The sequence below is a fragment of the Poecilia mexicana genome, unplaced genomic scaffold (assembly GCF_051168715.1).
Source record: "Poecilia mexicana isolate PSO_F unplaced genomic scaffold, ASM5116871v1 scaffold_13, whole genome shotgun sequence".
NCBI classification, from domain to species: domain Eukaryota; kingdom Metazoa; phylum Chordata; class Actinopteri; order Cyprinodontiformes; family Poeciliidae; genus Poecilia; species Poecilia mexicana.
In genome coordinates this window covers 6,468,104-6,486,737 of record NW_028263382.1, presented here as the reverse complement: position 1 = coordinate 6,486,737, position 18,634 = coordinate 6,468,104, and the positions used below count along the sequence as shown (strand labels likewise).

The 18,634-nt window shown below is 41.5% G+C and overlaps 2 protein-coding genes and 1 non-coding gene across 5 annotated transcripts; 2 read left to right on the top strand and 1 right to left on the bottom strand.

Moving 5' to 3' along the window:
- Positions 1-81: 81 nt before the first annotated feature.
- med17 (mediator complex subunit 17) lies at positions 82-8,744 on the top strand. Of its 2 annotated transcripts, none has more exons than XM_015007874.2 (13): positions 82-204; positions 1,586-1,833; positions 1,906-2,069; positions 2,706-2,925; positions 3,018-3,154; positions 3,954-4,035; positions 4,110-4,262; positions 4,631-4,761; positions 4,838-5,022; positions 5,699-5,836; positions 6,536-6,653; positions 6,721-6,880; positions 7,631-8,744. In XM_015007874.2, exons 2-13 carry the CDS (start codon positions 1,599-1,601, stop codon positions 7,837-7,839), a joined length of 1,932 nt encoding a protein of 643 aa, XP_014863360.1. In that variant the 5' UTR covers positions 82-204; positions 1,586-1,598; the 3' UTR covers positions 7,840-8,744. The 2 variants fall into 2 exon arrangements, with proteins under 2 accessions (XP_014863360.1, XP_087867708.1); XM_088011582.1 differs by having other exon boundaries at positions 87-204; positions 1,543-1,833.
- vstm5 (V-set and transmembrane domain containing 5) lies at positions 5,838-16,338 on the bottom strand. Of its 2 annotated transcripts, none has more exons than XM_088011584.1 (4): positions 15,947-16,338; positions 9,947-10,273; positions 9,478-9,621; positions 5,838-6,948 (listed from the first exon to the last, which is right to left on the bottom strand). In XM_088011584.1, the coding sequence occupies exons 1-4, from the start codon at positions 16,020-16,022 to the stop codon at positions 6,938-6,940; spliced, it is 558 nt and encodes a 185-aa protein (XP_087867710.1). In that variant the 5' UTR covers positions 16,023-16,338; the 3' UTR covers positions 5,838-6,937. The 2 variants fall into 2 exon arrangements, with proteins under 2 accessions (XP_087867710.1, XP_014863361.1); XM_015007875.2 differs by lacking the exon at positions 5,838-6,948 and adding an exon at positions 8,737-8,920 and having other exon boundaries at positions 15,947-16,332.
- Positions 16,339-17,789: 1,451 nt separating this feature from the next.
- On the top strand, positions 17,790-17,952 carry LOC148155722 (U1 spliceosomal RNA). The gene has a single exon (XR_015765160.1). It is a non-coding gene; the product is annotated as a U1 spliceosomal RNA (small nuclear RNA).
- The last annotated feature ends 682 nt before the right edge of the window (positions 17,953-18,634 follow it).

Sequence of the window (18,634 nt, the reverse complement as noted above, 5' to 3'; positions counted from 1 at the left end):
TGAGCCCATCAAAATAAAGTGGCTGTGTTTTAGCGGTTGTTGCCCGCCCGCTTAAGGAAGACAGACTACCCAAGTGCCCCGGCATTTAAATGGTGCAGACCCTGCAGTTCCTGCGTTCTTAGAAAAGAAAAAGCAACACGGAGCTCCAAATCTGGCTAATTTCAGCGAATAATCGCTTATATTCGGGTGTATTCTGAGTAGCAGGTGAGATTTATTCGATTAACACTTCTCTGAAGTAGTTTCTGTTCTCGTGAGTTCTGGTGTTTAGTTAATTATATTCCGTTGGGGTAACGAACAGTTAATGTGAGCTAATATTGCTATGTTGACTAAAGAAAACAATGAATCCAGCTAATAATGAGGAACCCTGATGATTTAAAATAAAACAGTCTGTTTAATAAAAGAGCAATCCGAACGTTTCTAGTATTTTTACGGAGATCTGGATCAGTAGCTCTGGAGGCAGATTGAAGATGTTTAGATTTTGGATATTTGCTATTTTTGCGGTCAGTTTCTTCCACCTTCATGCTTGACAGTGTTTGAATCATATTCAGCTTTTCTCTACCTCCAAACCCGCAAATTTGATGCCAAAAATTTAAATTTTGCTGACAAAAAAAGGGATGAAATGCAAATCTATTTTTTTTAGATTTTTTTAGCGTGTTTTCTGCATTTTCTGTTGATATTCTGCCTTTCTCAACCTAAGTGTAATAACTGTGAAATCTGGAGACTTTGCTTTAAACAGGAGGCGATCTGAGCGCTGTCAATCAAGCTCATGTACCTGCTGCTAAATGTGCTAATGGCGAGAAATAATTTATGTTGTGGGGGAAACCATTTATCGACTGTCAACCATGGCTATGCTAGCAGTTGTGGGCGGCTATGCTGTGGTGAATCAGCTGTAGTGAAGGAGAGAAAAAGTGGGGGAGAGTGAGCATGAGCATTATTGACAGCACTAAGACCCTCTTGCTGGCTCTGATCGGTTGTTTCTGACAGAGTGGTGTATTACTGTAGTTATTACTGTGAGAAAGCAGAAAGAGTATCACTACTTTAACATATTGTTGCTCAAGTAAAAGTAAAAAAGTATTTGATAAAAAGTCTACTCAAGTACTGAGTAACTGATGAAATTATCAATCATTTAATGTTTAAAAATTACATCATCATACGAATCAAAATATAAAGTAAAGTGGAAATTTTGGTATGCCAATGAGCAAAATGACAATAATTCATATAAGTAACAAAAAATAACAAAATCAGGCAAAATATTTTTTTCCCAAATCAGTTTCTCTCAATAAAAAAAAACTTCTGAAATTTTATTGGTGAATTTTTGGTTAAAACATGTTTGTTTTTCATTCAGTGGATAGAAAACCCAGAAATTTTACTGAAAATAGAAATACTTCACAATAAAATTACTCAAAAATAAAAAGTACAGCGTAGTAAATGTTATTAGTTACTATGCAGCTCTGCTGTCATGACATGATCATTTTAGCAAAAATGTTTAAAAAATCATATTTTTATAAAGGCGACTGCAGCTTGAACCCTCTAAACCAGCAGGAAGTGACCTGATGGTGTTGGCTCCTCCTCTTCCTGTCTGCAGCTCTGGTCTCATCATGTCGGGCGGTCCGGCTGTCAGGATCAGCATCGAGTCTTCCTGTGAGAAGCAGGTGCAGGAAGTGGACTTCCACGGCACAGAGACGTACGTCCCTCCTCTGTCCATGTCCCAGAACCTGACCAAGCTGGCACAGAGGATTGACTTCAGCCAGGGCTCCGACTCCGAGGAGGACGGGGCCGACGGAGAGCCCAGGGACAGGGAGTGGGGCAAGCAGGAGACGGAGGAAGAGGAAGGTAGGAGGAACGTCTCCCAGCCTGAAGCGACGTCAGAGCTGAGGCTGCAGGCTTCATGGTTGCTTCTTTCAGGCACGGTGAAGTTCCAGCCGTCTCTTTGGCCCTGGGATTCTGTGCGCAACAATCTGCGCAGCGCCCTGACGGAGATGTGTGTGCTCCACGACGTGCTCAGCGTGGTGAAGGAGAAGAAGTACATGGCTTTGGATCCGGTGTCTCAGGATCCGAACGCTGGAAAAGTAAGCTGCTAAAAATCCTCGTCAAACATCCGTGGCTCCGATCCGTCGGCCTTCCTGACCGGAGCAGATGTGCAGAGAACATTACCAAATTATGTAACAACAATTAAATTGTTTAACATACGTCGGTTAGGATATCCTGTTTTTTTTTCTTTAGTATCAACAGTTATTTTCTGATTTGCATTATTATTTTCCTTTTCTCCAATATTCCTTGGTTAACTGAGGGTCACAGATGTTTTGGGTGGAAAAAGAGGGAAAGTAAGTAAATAAATAATTAAAAGCCATAATTAAGAAAACTTACATAAAGGATAACTAAATGATGCTTTTTGTGATCTTATCAGGTTTTCCCATTTCTTCTCCTCCCCTGGTCCCACTGTCACTGAAATGGCATCTAGAATTATGTTTTATATTTTATTGAAATATTCAAATAGATTTTTATCTGTTGCTGATGAAGGTCTGGCCAGAGCCACAGGCAGGCGGTTTGGATCTGTTTGGTTCTCATGTTCACTTCTTACTAACGTTTTAAAACAAAAACTACATGAAAACAGAGCAGATGAACTAATAAATCCACATGAATCTTCTTCCTTCTGATGTCTCTGCGCTGTTTGGGGTTGTTTTGTTTCCTCGTTGCTTCTGCAGACGCCGCAGGTTTTCCAGCTGATCAGCAAAAAGAAATCTCTGGCCACGGCGGCGCAGCTCCTCCTGAAAGGAGCCGAGAAGCTCAGCAAGTCCGTGGCTGAGAACCAGGAGAACCGGCGGCAGCGCGACTTCAACGCCGAGCTGCTGCGACTCCGATCGCAGTGGAAACTCCGAAAAGTCGGAGACAAGATCCTGGGAGACCTCAGCTACCGGAGCGCAGGTGAGAAAAACCTCGCCGATCAGTAAATAACTGATTCATTCCAACAAATAACTGATTATTTTAACTTTTTAACCCTTGACTGACTCGTTTAGGTTCCCTTTTTCCTCACCCCGGCACGTTTGAGGTGATCAAAAACACCGACATTGATCTGGACAAAAAGATCCCAGAGGACTACTGTCCGCTGGACGTCCAGATCCCGAGCGACCTGGAGGGATCGGCTTACATCAAGGTCTGAGTCCCGGCCGCGCAGAAACATGTTTCTACATTAAATCTGCTGGGCGGGATCGATTAATCATGATTAATCGATCAATGACATAATCACCAACTAATTTACTAATCAGTTAATCGTCATCTCTAGTGTATAGGCTAAAAAAAGTGATTTGCTGAAAAATGTAATTAAAAGAATTAATTAAATTAAATTAACTAAAAAGAATGAATTTAAATTAATTAAAAAAAATAATTTCCATTTGGGCTTCATAAAGTACCTTAGAATTTGAAAACAACAAATTCAGACCCAAAACTGTTCAAAATATATAAAAATGTTGTATTTAAGATAAAACACCCTCTATGAATCTGTTCTACTGGAAGTCTTCAAATGTAGTTTTAGCTTCACTTCAAAATCTGCAGAAAAATAAAAAAAATATTAATTATTCATTTGTTAATTAAAATCTTAGTCAGCAGAGCTTTTCACGTGTTGATGTAGTAAATAAATCAATAACCAGGTATATTGCGAGATGTGATCAGTATCAATATCCTGATATTCGCTGAACCAGAACCGCACAGCATTCTGGGAGATGTAGGAAAAGGAAAGTCTTTATCCTTTAGCCTCTCGCTGCTAGCTACACTGGAATCAACTAACACGCTGCTCTGTGGTTGCCTAGCAACAACCAGCTGCTACGTTCCAGCCCAGATTATGTTTATTTGCATCTCTTAATGTATTTTTAATATTCTATTAAAAGATTTGAACAAAAATCTGCCAAACTTTTTATCCGATTAATCGATTGCTAATCGGCTGTGTTTGTCCTCAGGTCTCCATCCAGAAACAGGCTCCAGACATCGGTGACCTGGGAACCGTCAACCTCTTCAGGAGACCCCAGAAAAGCAAAGCAGGTCCGGTTCTGACCCGACTGGACTCAGACCAGCCGGGCTGTGCGCTGATGTCCGTCTGTCTTATCCTTCCCCAGGAACGCAGCCGTGGCACGTGAAGCTGGAGGCGGCGCAGAACGTCCTGCTCTGCAAGGAAATCTTTGCGCAGCTTTCCAGAGAAGCGGTCCAGATTAAAGCGCAGATCCCGCACATCGTGGTGAAGAACCAGATCATCTCGCAGCCCTTCCCAGGTCAGAACCCGGCCCGGCGTCTCTACTGGACCCAAACCGCCCGGGTTCATCTCAACCACAAAACGGTCCCAGAGAGATCCTTTATTTTTACAAACTGGAAACAGTGAGACATTTACTGAAGGACTCTCAGGCCAAATTCTCAAGGATTTGGGACGTTAGTCTAGATTATCTGAGAATCTGGAATAAAATTAACAGCTGATGTTCAAACAATAAATAACCGATCAATATTCACTGGATAGATCAAATATTTTATTTATTTAAAATGAATTATCTATTCATTTTATATTTATTTTTAATTAATACATTTTAAAATATGTTTCAGAAATATGTGTTATTTGCAGAATTACAGTTTCTTGTTCCCTCTGAAGGCCTGCAGCTCTCCATCTCTCTGTGCCACTCCACCGGAGAGAAGAAGAGCAGCCGAGCTTCTCCGGAGAAACCCAAACCGGACGACCATCTTTACGTCCTGGAGCACAACCTGCACCAGATGATGAGAGAGGTGACGCAGTTCGGCCCTGCAGGACGCGCGAGTCGAACTCAGAGGAAGTGACCCGCTGATGTTCTGCCCGTTTCAGTTCCACAAGCAGCAGCTGAGCTCGGTGGTGATGCCGCATCCGGCCAGCGCGCCGTTCGGCCACAAGCGGCTGCGGCTGGCGGGGCCGATGGCGTACGACAAGGCCGAGATCTCCAGCCTGCAGCAGAGCGAGGGGCTGCTGGAGAAGATCATCAAACAGGCCAAACACATCTTCCTGCGCAGCAGGTAGCGCCGTCGTGCTTTAACTAGGCCTCAACAATAAACTGGTTTAAGCAGTTAATCACATTTTTGGTTTTTGAAGATTTAATTTTTGGAAAATCTGGATTTTTTTTCCACCTGTGATCTCCTTGAGTTTCTGTGGTTCAGAGTGATGTCAGGGCGGCCATCTTGTTTTACAGCTTCTGTTTGATTTGAATTCAAGTAGAACTGAAACCATTAATCAGATGAATACATTTTTAAAATGTCAACAAATTTATTAATCAATTAATTGATGAAGAGGCGATTTCCTGACGATGCAACACAACCAGAGCACTTGTATAAAAAATATAAATATTTAGCATTTTAAAAATGTTTTCCAGAGGAGCTCTGCAAAACTGCCAGAGCTCCTCGTCTGGCAGTTTTAGCTTCGCCTGCTTCAGCCAGTCTGAGACCGCTTTTCATTTGACCCGCATCGTCATCCTCCCTGCGTCGGGGCGCAGAGCCGCCATGACACGAGTCCAAACAACACAAAGCCTTTCTTCTGGTTTATTTATTCACCAATTAAATATATTTTAAACTAAAGGAAGCTCAGAGCTGCTGCAGTGCGCAGAGCATTCAAGCGGTCCTGTTCGTGGTAAAGATCCGTCCAGAGGAGTCAGACGGTCTCTGGCGTCGGCTCTAACGCTGCGGGTTGGTTCTGCAGGACGGCTCGGACCATCGACAGCCTGGCCAGCCGCATCGAGGACCCCCAGATCCAGGCCCACTGGTCCAACATCAACGACGTCTACGAGTCCAGCGTCAAGGTGCTGATCACTTCGCACGGCTACGAGCAAATCTGCAAGTGAGTTTGATGCCTCAGACAAGGCAACTTTATTCTTCCCTTATTTGTTTGTTTTGTTTTTTTAACCATATTTATTAACCCAACAAGTTTTCAGTCATGGTGGAATGAAAGAAACTGATGAAATCAGCAGCTGGAGGTTCACATTTCCTGTCATTCTGTCACTAATCAAACAGAACGAGATTCCAACACGATGACATTTCTGAGTTTCAAAAGTTGAAGATTTGCTAGAAAAAGACAGAAATTTTTTAGAATGAAACTGTTTTTTAAAAATATTGGGGTTAATCACAACATTTTCTAGAAAAAAGTTGAAAGTCCTCAGTTTTAAAAGTCAGAAACTTCTTAGAGAAAACTTGAAGATTTCTGAGTTTTGAAAATTGAAGATTTACTAGAAAAGAATCAAATTTAAAAAAAAAAAAAAAACACGAACAGCTTCACAAATCGAAAAACATTTTTAAAAAATTTCTGCCATCCTACAAATTGAGGTTTATTGTAGCAAGTTTTTCACTTTTTTAAAAGAAAATGTTAGATTTATTGGCTGAAATTAATTTCTTTTATTCCGATCGTTAACGGTGCCGATACGCCGTCGCAGATATCGGCGAATTCAGTTAAATTCTGCGTTTTATTGCGGACGCCATTTTGTTTCTCAAATTCTGGGAGACCGTCCTGTTGTCATGGTAACCGTGGCTGCTGTGCGTGCAGGTCCATCCAGCTGCAGCTGAACATCGGCGTGGAGCAGATCCGGGTGGTGCACCGGGACGGCCGGGTCGTCACGCTGTCGCACCAGGAGCAGGAGCTGCAGGACTTCCTCCTCTCTCAGGTACGGCCCGTCGCTCCCGCAGCCGTTTCCGGCAGCGGGCGGCGTGTGACGGCGCGCCTCGTTTCAGATGTCGCAGCACCAGGTGCACGCCGTGCAGCAGCTGGCCAAGGTGATGGGTTGGCACGTCCTGAGCTTCAGCAACCACGTGGGGCTGGGCCCCGTGGAGAGCATCGGGAACGCCTCCGCCATCACCGTCGCTTCCCCCAACGGAGAATACGCCATCTCAGGTGAGGCCTTAACCAACGCTGGGCCGGTTCGGTTCGGTTCCAACAGCCAGAACAGCATCACAAAGCATCTTAACAGGAAAAATGAGAAAATAGCTTCAACAGCGTGAGTTATCGTCAGTCTGAGTCTTTCTTTTAAAAGTTGCATTCTGGGAAATGTAGGCAGAGGAAAGACTTGAACGTTCAACCTCTCACTGCTCGCTAACTCACTCCAACTTCAGCTCACTCGTTCTACGGTTACCTAGCAACAACCTGCTGGTTAACTGGCAGGTCCCCCCCCCACTTTGGTTACCTAGCAACAACCTGCTGGTTAACAGTTTCACGTTTCCCCACTTTGCCTGATAACTGCTAAAACAACAGAATGGAGTGAAAACTGGACAAAGAGGAAAGATCCAACCACCAGCCTGGTAGCACTTCAGATATTTAAAACAAAAATCTTATCAATAATTATCAATACAGACTGACATGAAATGCTTCAGCCGTAGCATCCATCTCTATTCCTGTAGAGTAGAGATCCGGTTCTGGGTTCTGATCCGGTTCTGGGTTCTGATCCGGTTCTGGGTTCTGATCTGGTTCCGGCTCCTGATCCGGTTCTGGGTTCTGATCCGGTTCTGGGTTCTGATCCAGTTTCTGATCCGGTTCCGGCTCCTGATCCAGTTCCTGATCCGGTTCCGGCTCTTGACCCGGCTCCTGATCCGGTTCCGGCTCCTGATCCAGTTCCGGCTCCTGACCCGGCCTCTGCTTTCCTTCCAGTGCGTAACGGCCCGGAGAGCGGCTGTAAGGTTCTGGTCCAGTTCCCGCGCAGCCAGATCAAAGAGCTGCCGAAGAGCGACGTGGTGCAGGACGCCAAGTGGAGCCAGCTGCGCGGACCGCACAAGGAGGTCAACTGGAGCAAGATGGAGGGACGCAACTTCGTCTACAAGATGGAGCTGCTCATGGCGGCGCTCACTCCCTGTCCGTAGGCCGAGCCGACGGTTTTCCTTCCACTCAACCTTCAGCCGAGGAGCCGGACGGCAGCTCTCGCTCAGCAGAATCAGATTCATGTCGGACTTGAAAAAGCGAAGACATTTGTTTACTGCTGATTTTTAAAACGACAAACCTGCAGGAAGATCTGCTGTTCAACACAAAAACAAAGTATTTTCTGGTGCAAAACTTGAAATATCTTTTATGTCATTTTCAGATGATTGTAGATACATAAAACTAACTTACAGGCAACTTTTCAGCTTGTTGTACCTAAATACCTTTAGGATCATTTAGGTCAGTAATTCCTTAGTATTGATTTTAAAATAGTTCCTCTGACAGATTATTTCACTCATAACCTGACATTTTTCTCAGGTTATTAGTTAAATAATTTGCCAAAGGAACTAAAACTTAATATTAAGGAATAGTTTAACTAAACAAGCCAAAATGTTACTTGTAAGTTTTTAGATTGAAACTTTATTTGAAACTCAAGGTCCTCACGGCAAAAACACAAAATCTTACAGAGTAACTTTGTTCTAGTAAAAATATCTTAGTACAGTTTAAATGTTTCAAACTGAATCATAAGTAATTTTCCCAGGTTTTAGTGAAATGTGACTAAGATATTTGCAGTACAGACAGTTACTTGGTAAGATTTAGTGTTTTTGAAGTGCAACTAAAAAAGGAACAAAGCAAACAGACGTGTATCTGCAGTCATCTAAAAATTAATTTAATTTAATTTCAGGATCTGGACTAAAATACTTGGTTCTGTGTTTCTGCAGTGTGACGCTCTGATTCAGACGTTTCCTGTCATTTTTGTACAGAAAAAGTTTTTCATGTTTCTGCTTTTCGGACTCAAACCTGTTCAGGTCCCGATGGTGAATAAAGCCACACAGCTGAGATAAAATCACACGGTTGGTTTAATTCCACAATAAATAAGGGGAGTCGGGTGTATTTACATGTTCAGTTCAAAATGTAAACATGATGCAGGAGTTTTAAAATCTGATCCGGGCTTCAGGACGGAGTCTGGACTCTGCAGGAGTTCATGTCTTCATCACAGAGGCTGCAGCTCCGTCGCATCATTTGCTGCAACGGGACAAACATGAGACTCACCGCGGCTGTATGAATATTTATGGGTCACAAACTCAAATCATCAGTGGATGTAAAGTTAAAGCGTCAGCCTGGAACGGCTGGCTGATGTACAGAAAGGCAGGAGCAGCACTTTCTACCCAGAACAGCAGCATTCAGACGGAGATTAACTGAAAACTGGTGTCTTTTTATTTCAGGGTATTGGACTAAAAGGGGAACGTATGTGTGGATGCTTATCGCTAAATCTTCATTTTCTTAAAAATAGATCCTAATCCAAGTATCACTTTGTGTAGGACAAACAAAATCCAGGACAATTTTTGGTTCCAAAGTGAAGAAATGAATCAGAAATTTAGCGGTGTGAATAATTTCAGCTTAAATTTTTCAGTAAGAAAATAAAAAGTTTAAATTAAACTTTCCGGCTGCAGTTTTTCCATAAAGATGCTTTAAAACGTGGAGGAGGCCCAGACCTGCGCCCTGAGGGACGCCGTCCTCACGCCAATAGCATTAGCTTAGCGTTAGCTTTGGTTTCTCCGGTGAGCGTTTGAAGGCCTCACCTGGCATCCGCCGCCGACGTCGCCACGCCCCCAGCTTCCTGCAGCCCTGGTGCAGCAGCCACATGGCCAGCGCGAGCAGAGCGGCCACCACCATCAGCGCCAGCGCCGTGACCGACAGGTACTGCAGATCCTCGTACAGAACCTCTGCAGGACAGACGGACCGGAGTCAGGATCCAGAGTCACACCGATTTAACCTTTGACCCCAACTTCACAGAACAAAGATTTGCTGTCTGAGATGCTTTTATCTTCTTTTATCTCTAGTTTTCGCCCTTTGACCTTTCCCTCCTTCCTTTTACTGCTTTTAATATTTTAACACCTGACTAATGGAGTTCATCAACACACTTCAAAGTCGACCTTTGACTCTCCTGCACTCAGATATTTACAGACTGTTGATCTGCCTCAGTCTGTTGTCTTGCGGCTCATGTTCTCTAGCAGAAAGTTTGGCGAAAGGACGATCTGGAGGACCCACCGTTCACTTTGAGGACGAAGCCAAGGTCGCGGCTGTTCCCGTCCGGGTCCTCGGCCGTCACCACGTAGTATCCGGCGTCCTGCAGCTTCAGGTCGGACAGCAGCATGGAGCCGTTGTCGCAGGCCTTCACCCGGTCGCTGTAGTCCTGGGTGATGTTGGTGATGCCGCCGGGCTGCCAGGCGCCGATGGGGCGGCTCACCGCCCCGGACATGAAGCTCCATCGGATGGTGGGGACGCCGGAAGACGTCACGTCCACCGAGAAGAAGACATCGTCCTGCACCGACCGGATCAGGTTCCTCTGGGAGGAGCTGACAGAGATCGATCTGGCTGCCGGAGGACGAGGGGAAACGATTCAGATTTTACCCAAAATGAAAACCTCAAACATTTTGACATTAATCTTAGAAATGTTCTAGAAATTTCTGAGATCCAAAAATAGAAAATATGTTCAAAATAATAATAAATAAATAACATGGACATTTTTTAGCTCAGAAAGTTGAAAATTCGCAAGAGAAAAACTCAGAAACTTTTAGATTAATCGTAGAAATTTTTCTGAAAAACAAAACAAAAAAAAAGCAATTTCTGAATTTGAAAAGTCAAAAATATTCCCCCCCAAAAAATAATCATTAACTTGCTTGGAAAACCCCCCCAAAATTTTGAGATTAATTTAATAAATTTTCTAGAATAAACGAGGGCACCTGCGAGTTGGAAACATCAATAATTTGCCAAAAAAAAGACCGATCTGAAATTTCAAATTAATCTCAGAAACTGGCTGGAAAAACATCTGAAATGTTTTGAGTTTAAAAATGTCAAAAAAACAAAAAATTTGAAAAGTCAACAATTTCCCCAAAATACAATGAAAAGGTTTCGTTCCCCTTGTAACAAGATATTTTTTCGGTTTTGTAAGTGAAATAATCTGAGAAGTTTTTCATCAAAATTAAGGAATTATTTACTGAAAACAAACTTCTATATTTGCTGAAAAACCTGAAATAATAGATGATATTTTCACTGGAAACTAAAAACTCTTGGTAAGATTTTATGTTTTTAATTGCAGCCTTTGTCATGAAAATAAAAACAATTTAATTTTAAATGTGTTTAAGTTTATCAGGAAAGAAGAGAAGGTTTCTGTTCACCATCATCAGGAGGAGGAAGCTCAGCGTTTCAGAAATATTAGTCAGAGAAAACAAGTAAATACAAAACGCAGCTTTAAATGAAGGTGTTAATTTATTTGGAAAATAATAACTAGTATAATAAAAGTGAATGGAGAGCTGTGGACCCGTCTTATTCTGCAGAACCAAACTTGGAGAAACAAAATTCAGTTTTTACTCTAATCAGGAGCAAAAACTGCCGAAACACTGAGTTCCTTTAAATCAGGCTGAAATCCAGTTTATCTAGAGCTGCATTAATAACAACTTTATGATTCTCTGGAGCATCATAAAGTTTTAGTCTGTGCTGAGCTGCTGTCCTGCAGAAATCAGCTGCACAAACAAACCCGACATGGATGTAAACTTAAGAGCTGCAGCAGATTGTGAAACTGAACATTTTAAAGATTTTAACTGGAGGATCCAGATGAAATTCTTCCAACAAACCAGCAGACAGAGAAGCTTCAGATACAGAGAAGCTTCAGATACAGAGAAGCTTCAGATACAGAGAAGCTTCAGATACAGAGAGAAGCTTCAGATACAGTGAAGCTTCAGATACAGTGAAGCTTCAGATACAGAGAGAAGCTTCAGATACAGAGAAGCTTCAGATACAGAGAGAAGCTTCAGATACAGTGAAGCTTCAGATACAGTGAAGCTTCAGATACAGTGAAGCTTCAGATACAGAGAAGCTTCAGATACAGAGAGAAGCTTCAGATACAGTGAAGCTTCAGATACAGTGAAGCTTCAGATACAGTGAAGCTTCAGATACAGAGAGAAACTTCAGATACAGAGAGAAGCTTCAGATACAGTGAAGCTTCAGATACAGAGAGAAGCTTCAGATACAGAGAAGCTTCAGATACAGTGAAGCTTCAGATACAGAGAGAAGCTTCAGATACAGAGAGAAGCTTCAGATACAGTGAAGCTTCAGATACAGAGAAGCTTCAGATACAGAGAGAAGCTTCAGATACAGAGAGAAGCTTCAGATACAGAGAGAAGCTTCAGATACAGAGAAGCTTCAGATACAGTGAAGCTTCAGATACAGAGAAGCTTCAGATACAGAGTGAAGCTTCAGATACAGTGAAGCTTCAGATACAGAGAGAAGCTTCAGATACAGAGAGAAGCTTCAGATACAGTGAAGCTTCAGATACAGAGAAGCTTCAGATACAGAGAGAAGCTTCAGATACAGAGAGAAGCTTCAGATACAGAGAGAAGCTTCAGATACAGAGAGAAGCTTCAGATACAGAGAAGCTTCAGATACAGTGAAGCTTCAGATACAGTGAAGCTTCAGATACAGAGAAGCTTCAGATACAGAGAGAAGCTTCAGATACAGTGAAGCTTCAGATACAGAGAAGCTTCAGATACAGTGAAGCTTCAGATACAGTGAAGCTTCAGATACAGAGAAGCTTCAGATACAGAGAAGCTTCAGATACAGAGAAGCTTCAGATACAGAGAAGCTTCAGATACAGAGAAGCTTCAGATACAGAGAAACTTCAGATACTGTGAAGCTTCAGAAACTGTGAAGCTTCAGATACAGAGAAGCTTCAGATACAGTGAAGCTTCAGATACAGAGAAGCTTCAGATACAGAGAAGCTTCAGATACAGAGAAGCTTCAGATACAGAGAGAAGCTTCAGATACAGAGAGAAGCTTCAGATACAGTGAAGCTTCAGATACAGAGAGAAGCTTCAGATACTGTGAAGCTTCAGATACAGAGAAGCTTCAGATACAGAGAAGCTTCAGATACAGAGAAACTTCAGATACTGTGAAGCTTCAGAAACTGTGAAGCTTCAGATACAGAGAAGCTTCAGATACAGTGAAGCTTCAGATACAGAGAAGCTTCAGATACAGAGAAGCTTCAGATACAGAGAAGCTTCAGATACAGAGAGAAGCTTCAGATACAGAGAGAAGCTTCAGATACAGTGAAGCTTCAGATACAGAGAGAAGCTTCAGATACAGTGAAGCTTCAGATCCAGTGAAGCTTCAGATACAGTGAAGCTTCAGATACAGTGAAGCTTCAGATACAGAGAGAAGCTTCAGATGCAGTGAAGCTTCAGATACAGTGAAGCTTCAGATACAGAGAGAAGCTTCAGATACAGTGAAGCTTCAGATACAGAGAAGCTTCAGATACAGTGAAGCTTCAGATACAGAGAAGCTTCAGATACAGAGAAGCTTCAGATACAGAGAGAAGCTTCAGATACAGTGAAGCTTCAGATACAGAGAGAAGCTTCAGATACAGTGAGAAGCTTCAGATACAGAGAAGCTTCACATACAGAGAGAAGCTTCAGATACAGAGAAGCTTCAGATACAGAGAGAAGCTTCAGATACAGAGAGAAGCTTCAGATACAGTGAAGCTTCAGATCCAGTGAAGCTTCAGATACAGTGAAGCTTCAGATCCAGTGAAGCTTCAGATACAGTGAAGCTTCATATACAGAGAGAAGCTTCAGATACAGAGAGAAGCTTCAGATACAGTGAAGCTTCAGATACAGTGAAGCTTCAGATACAGAGAGAAGCTTCATATACAGAGAGAAACTTCAGATACAGAGAGAAGCTTCAGATACAGTGAAGCTTCAGATACAGAGAGAAGCTTCAGATACAGAGAAGCTTCAGATACAGTGAAGCTTCAGATACAGTGAAGCTTCAGATACAGAGAAGCTTCAGATACAGAGAAGCTTCAGATACAGAGAGAAGCTTCAGATACAGAGAGAAGCTTCAGATACAGTGAAGCTTTAGATACAGAGAGAAGCTTCAGATACAGTGAGAAGCTTCAGATACAGAGAAGCTTCAGATACAGAGAGAAGCTTCAGATACAGAGAGAAGCTTCAGATACAGTGAAGCTTCAGATACAGTGAAGCTTTAGATACAGAGAGAAGCTTCAGATACAGTGAGAAGCTTCAGATACAGAGAAGCTTCAGATACAGAGAGAAGCTTCAGATACAGAGAGAAGCTTCAGATACAGAGAGAAGCTTCAGATACAGAGAGAAGCTTCAGATACAGTGAAGCTTCAGATACAGAGAGAAGCTTCAGATACAGTGAAGCTTCAGATCCAGTGAAGCTTCAGATACAGTGAAGCTTCAGATCCAGTGAAGCTTCAGATACAGTGAAGCTTCATATACAGAGAGAAGCTTCAGATACAGAGAGAAGCTTCAGATACAGTGAAGCTTCAGATACAGTGAAGCTTCAGATACAGAGAGAAGCTTCATATACAGAGAGAAACTTCAGATACAGAGAGAAGCTTCAGATACAGAGAAGCTTCAGATACAGTGAAGCTTCAGATACAGTGAAGCTTCAGATACAGAGAGAAGCTTCAGATACAGAGAGAAGCTTCATATACAGAGAGAAGCTTCAGATACAGTGAAGCTTCAGATAGAGTGAAGCTTCAGATACAGAGAGAAGCTTCAGATACAGAGAGAAGCTTCAGATACAGTGAAGCTTCAGATACAGTGAAGCTTCAGATACAGTGAAGCTTCAGATACAGAGAGAAGCTTCAGATACAGAGAGAAGCTTCAGATACAGAGAGAAGCTTCAGATACAGAGAGAAGCTTCAGATACAGTGAAGCTTCAGATACAGTGAAGCTTCAGATACAGTGAAGCTTCAGATACAGAGAGAAACTTCAGATACAGAGAGAAGCTTCAGATACAGTGAAGCTTCAGATACAGAGAGAAGCTTCAGATACAGAGAGAAGCTTCAGATACAGTGAAGCTTCAGATACAGAGAGAAGCTTCAGATACAGAGAAGCTTCAGATACAGTGAAGCTTCAGATACAGTGAAGCTTCAGATACAGTGAAGCTTCAGATACAGAGAGAAGCTTCAGTCTTCGCTCCGTTTCTCTGCTGTTCAGCCGTTTTATGGCAGCAGTTCCAGCTGCAGCGTTCGGGTCATGGGTCCCCTGCTGAGCCATAAACAGGTCAATGTTTTACCCAGACGTAGATCCAAACCGGCTCAGAGGTTTGGGTGACGACGCAGGAAACTACGGCGCCGTATCAGGGCAACTACGAATAAAAAAGGAGTCAATTCCCACCAAAAACTACACAGTTTGGAGACCGATCTCAGACATTTCCTAGAAAAATACATGGATATTTCTGAGCTCCAAAATTAGAAAATATATTTGATAAAGATAAAGAAATTATATAAAAATTGTGCTTAAAAAATAAAGAAAGAAAAGAAAAGAAAGAGAAAGAAAGAACTTGGATGTGTTTTAGTTTGGAAAGTTGAAAATTTGCAAGAGAAAAACTCAGAAACTTTGAGATTAACCTCTGATATTTATTGGAAAAACTTGGAAATTTGTGAGCGCTCACACATTTTTGAGAAAAACTCAGAAACGTAGAGATTAATCACAGAAAAAAAAAACTTGGAATGTTTTCAGTTTGAGAAGTTGAAGATTCGTAACAGAAAAACTTAGAAACTTTGAGCTCACTCTTAGAAATCTTTTTTTTAATTATTTTATGAGGTTAAAAAGTAGAAAATGTTGGACTTCTCAAGGTTAGAAATGTCCAAGATTTTCCCCCCAAAATCTTGGTCCCATGAACATGAGGTCTCATGCTCTCATGTTCTCATCTGAACATGAGAGCAGAAAAGTTGTCCTGTTTCTGTCAGTCGGTCCAGTTTCCTGCCGCATCAGGCAGGAAACTGGACCGACTGGTTTACAGCCTCCATAGTTTCTCTTTAGTCTTCCTGAGAAGACAAACAGTTCTGGTTCTGCTGGAATGTTTATTTAAACATTTCAGGCCCGGCCGAGGAGGAAGGCAAATGATTAAACATTAAACTTTCGAGGTTCTGTTCGACAGAAATGTTGATTTTCTAACCCAAGCAGCAGATTGACGCGCGCAGCTGCATAAAATGCCGCTTTTAGTTGAGAAACTCACCTGAGTGGCACAGGTAGAGCGTGATGCTGAGGAACAGCGCGACGTCGTGGACTTCCCACAGCCTGAAGAGCAACATTAGAACCGCAGACCCATCTGATGATCCAATTCTGGATCGGCCCGGTTCCGTACCCTTCGCTGCTCACCTGGTTGTCGCGTTTTCTTGGAAATCGGAGAGAAGAAGCGGAGTTCCGCCTAAGACTGCGCGCTGTTCCTCCTCATACCTGCAGTCAGGTCCACACCCTCCAGACAGGTTGAGCCAGAGATTGCACAGACTCCTAAACCGCCCCGGGACCAGAACCAGAACCGGAAGCACTCACCTGGAGGATCGCAGCCCGACGCACCTGGAAAAACGTGCGAAACAGGAAGTGCACACGTATGCAAAACACAAACAGAAAACACGGAGATGACGTTTCAGCGCATCATAAAAGTATTCACACCCCGTGAACACGTTACAATTCAAGGCAAAGTGGGAAGAGCTACGGAGCCCCCTGTAGGACAAACTGCGAAAAAACAACAAACATAAACAAGATGGTCTGGTTTCTATCACAAATAAGTTTTGACACTGACACCCACATGATGTTGATAATGTTAACATTTTTGACCGATCCGTCCAATTCTGGTTATAGATGGAGTATTAGAACCAAACTAAGAAATTTAAAAGTCATATTAATATTATGACAATAAAGTCATAATACTGGCAGAATGGAAAACTATTGTAAGAAAAATATTGCAATAAAAAAACATAGCAATAAAATCAGAATACCCTTAATCTTACCAAAAGTAATTTATTACATAAAAGTAGTAATTTTATGGGAATTTTAGTTTTATAAAATTGATAAAACATTTAAATAAGGAATGAGCGTCTGGTTAAGTTATGCTTTCACACCAGTTTTCCAAATAAGAAACATTTAATCATTACAGCAGCGTCAGATTGTTATCAGTAGCAGAATTTTGAAATAATTTAGCAGACAACAGAGTCTGTTTCAAAGAAAAGATCTTGATCATTATCAAAGTTTGAATTCATCAAAACAATTTTTTCTAGTAATTTTAGACTTTCTTCTAATAATTTTTCCTCAAAATTGAAAAACCTTAATCTGGCCCTAATAATCTGTTAGTCATAGTGATAAAAAATGTTGGCTTAAACTTGCACATATGCTCTCATAACACGAAATACGGCGACATTTCATAGTTTAATATATTATTGTTTCATTTTTACATGGGTTGATCAGAAAGTTATAATCTCCCTTAAATAGTACATAATTTCTTTCCATCTTTCATTAAGATAAAACACTTAAAGTGTCTCTGTGGTCACTTTAGATACACTTTGTGTTTATGAATATGCTTCACTATTATGAACTCTTTGCTTTGTGTTAAAAGTATGAAATATCCCTTTATCTTTCAGTTAAATGTCATTCCTCGCTCTGACCAGCAGGTGGCAGCAGCAGAGCGGCCAGAAACGCCGTTCTTGATACAAAATAAAAGATTTGTTTGTTTTCCTTTACATTTTAGATATATAAATATGAATTAGATAATTGTTTCAGATGTAATGAGTTATACATTTTTCTTAGGATGCTAAGGTTTATTTGAAGACGAAATAAGTTTTAAATGCTAAAATTACTTTAACATGTTTTAGCATTGTCGCAATGCATTTTGGGAGCTATAGACCGCCTGTATATTAGTTAATTTTGATTTCTGTTTCATAAATGTATTGTTTCTCTGAGGTTCTGAATGTGTTTAGTTAAAAGTTAAATCCTACAGTGACTCAGGGAATATTTTAATCTCCCACCGTGAGTCAGAACCGGATGTGTGGAGTTGATGAAGGTCCGTCAGAGGAATGAACGGCATACTTACCTGGCAGGGGTGACTCCATGATCCTGTAGGTGGATCGCCCAGGGTGAGGATCAGCCATTGTACTACGGCGATCTGACCTCTGTGAATTCTCCACATGGGAGAATCTCAACTGCACAATTTATGGTGGTGGGGGACTGCATTCGCGCTCTCCCCTGGTTTTAATGTTAAATAATAAATTTATGGGAAGCCAGTAGTACCGATATTTCATTATTGTTTAATGCTAAACTAATAACTTAAGGCTTTTTAAACTTGCTTTATTCTGAAAAAACAGTTAATTCGTAAAACCAGTAATTAAAGTTACTTATTTTAAACAAATTTCATTGTCATGTCAGTATAATCTGTAGGAGGCGAAACAGGGCCATCATAGATTAAAAAATTAATTCTGCCAAAATCTTAAAATTTCCACATTCATCTCACAATTTCTCATGACATTTTATTTCTATTTCTTTGTCTTAAAATTAAAAAATCTGATTGTTTATCCCAGCAAATTTGTGAAATTACAAATTTCAATGTTTGTTTTTCTAGAAAATTTCTGAGAATAATCTTAAAATCTGAGTTGAAATTTACTACTCCTGTTTTTATTATTTCAATGTTTATTTGCTGTAATATGCCACTGAAAATATGAGACCTAATCAGAAATAATCCAGTAATCCAATTGTCAAAGTGCTTCCAATAGAAGCTGCAGAAACAGCCAATCAGAGCCTGTAGGCGGAGCTTAGCGCTGTCAATCACCATGTATGGGCTGCTAAATTTGCTAATAGACAACTTACAGTTACAGGGAAACAGTTTATCCACGGTCATTCATGGCTATGCTAACTAGCCTAGCATTCATGTCAG

Coding starts and splice junctions, on each gene's coding strand:
- med17 (XM_088011582.1), top strand. CDS start 1,554: ATGGTGTTGGCTCCTCCTCTTCCTGTCTGCAGCTCTGGTCTCATCATG. Junction 3,155..3,953: donor AGGGATCGGCTTACATCAAG/GTCTGAGTCCCG, acceptor GTTTGTCCTCAG/GTCTCCATCCAGAAACAGGC. Junction 5,837..6,535: donor GGCTACGAGCAAATCTGCAA/GTGAGTTTGATG, acceptor CTGTGCGTGCAG/GTCCATCCAGCTGCAGCTGA.
- vstm5 (XM_015007875.2), bottom strand. CDS start 16,022: ATGTTGCTCTTCAGGCTGTGGGAAGTCCACGACGTCGCGCTGTTCCTC. Junction 10,274..15,946: donor GCTCTACCTGTGCCACTCAG/GTGAGTTTCTCA, acceptor GTCCTCCGGCAG/CCAGATCGATCTCTGTCAGC. Junction 9,622..9,946: donor CTTCGTCCTCAAAGTGAACG/GTGGGTCCTCCA, acceptor TCTGTCCTGCAG/AGGTTCTGTACGAGGATCTG.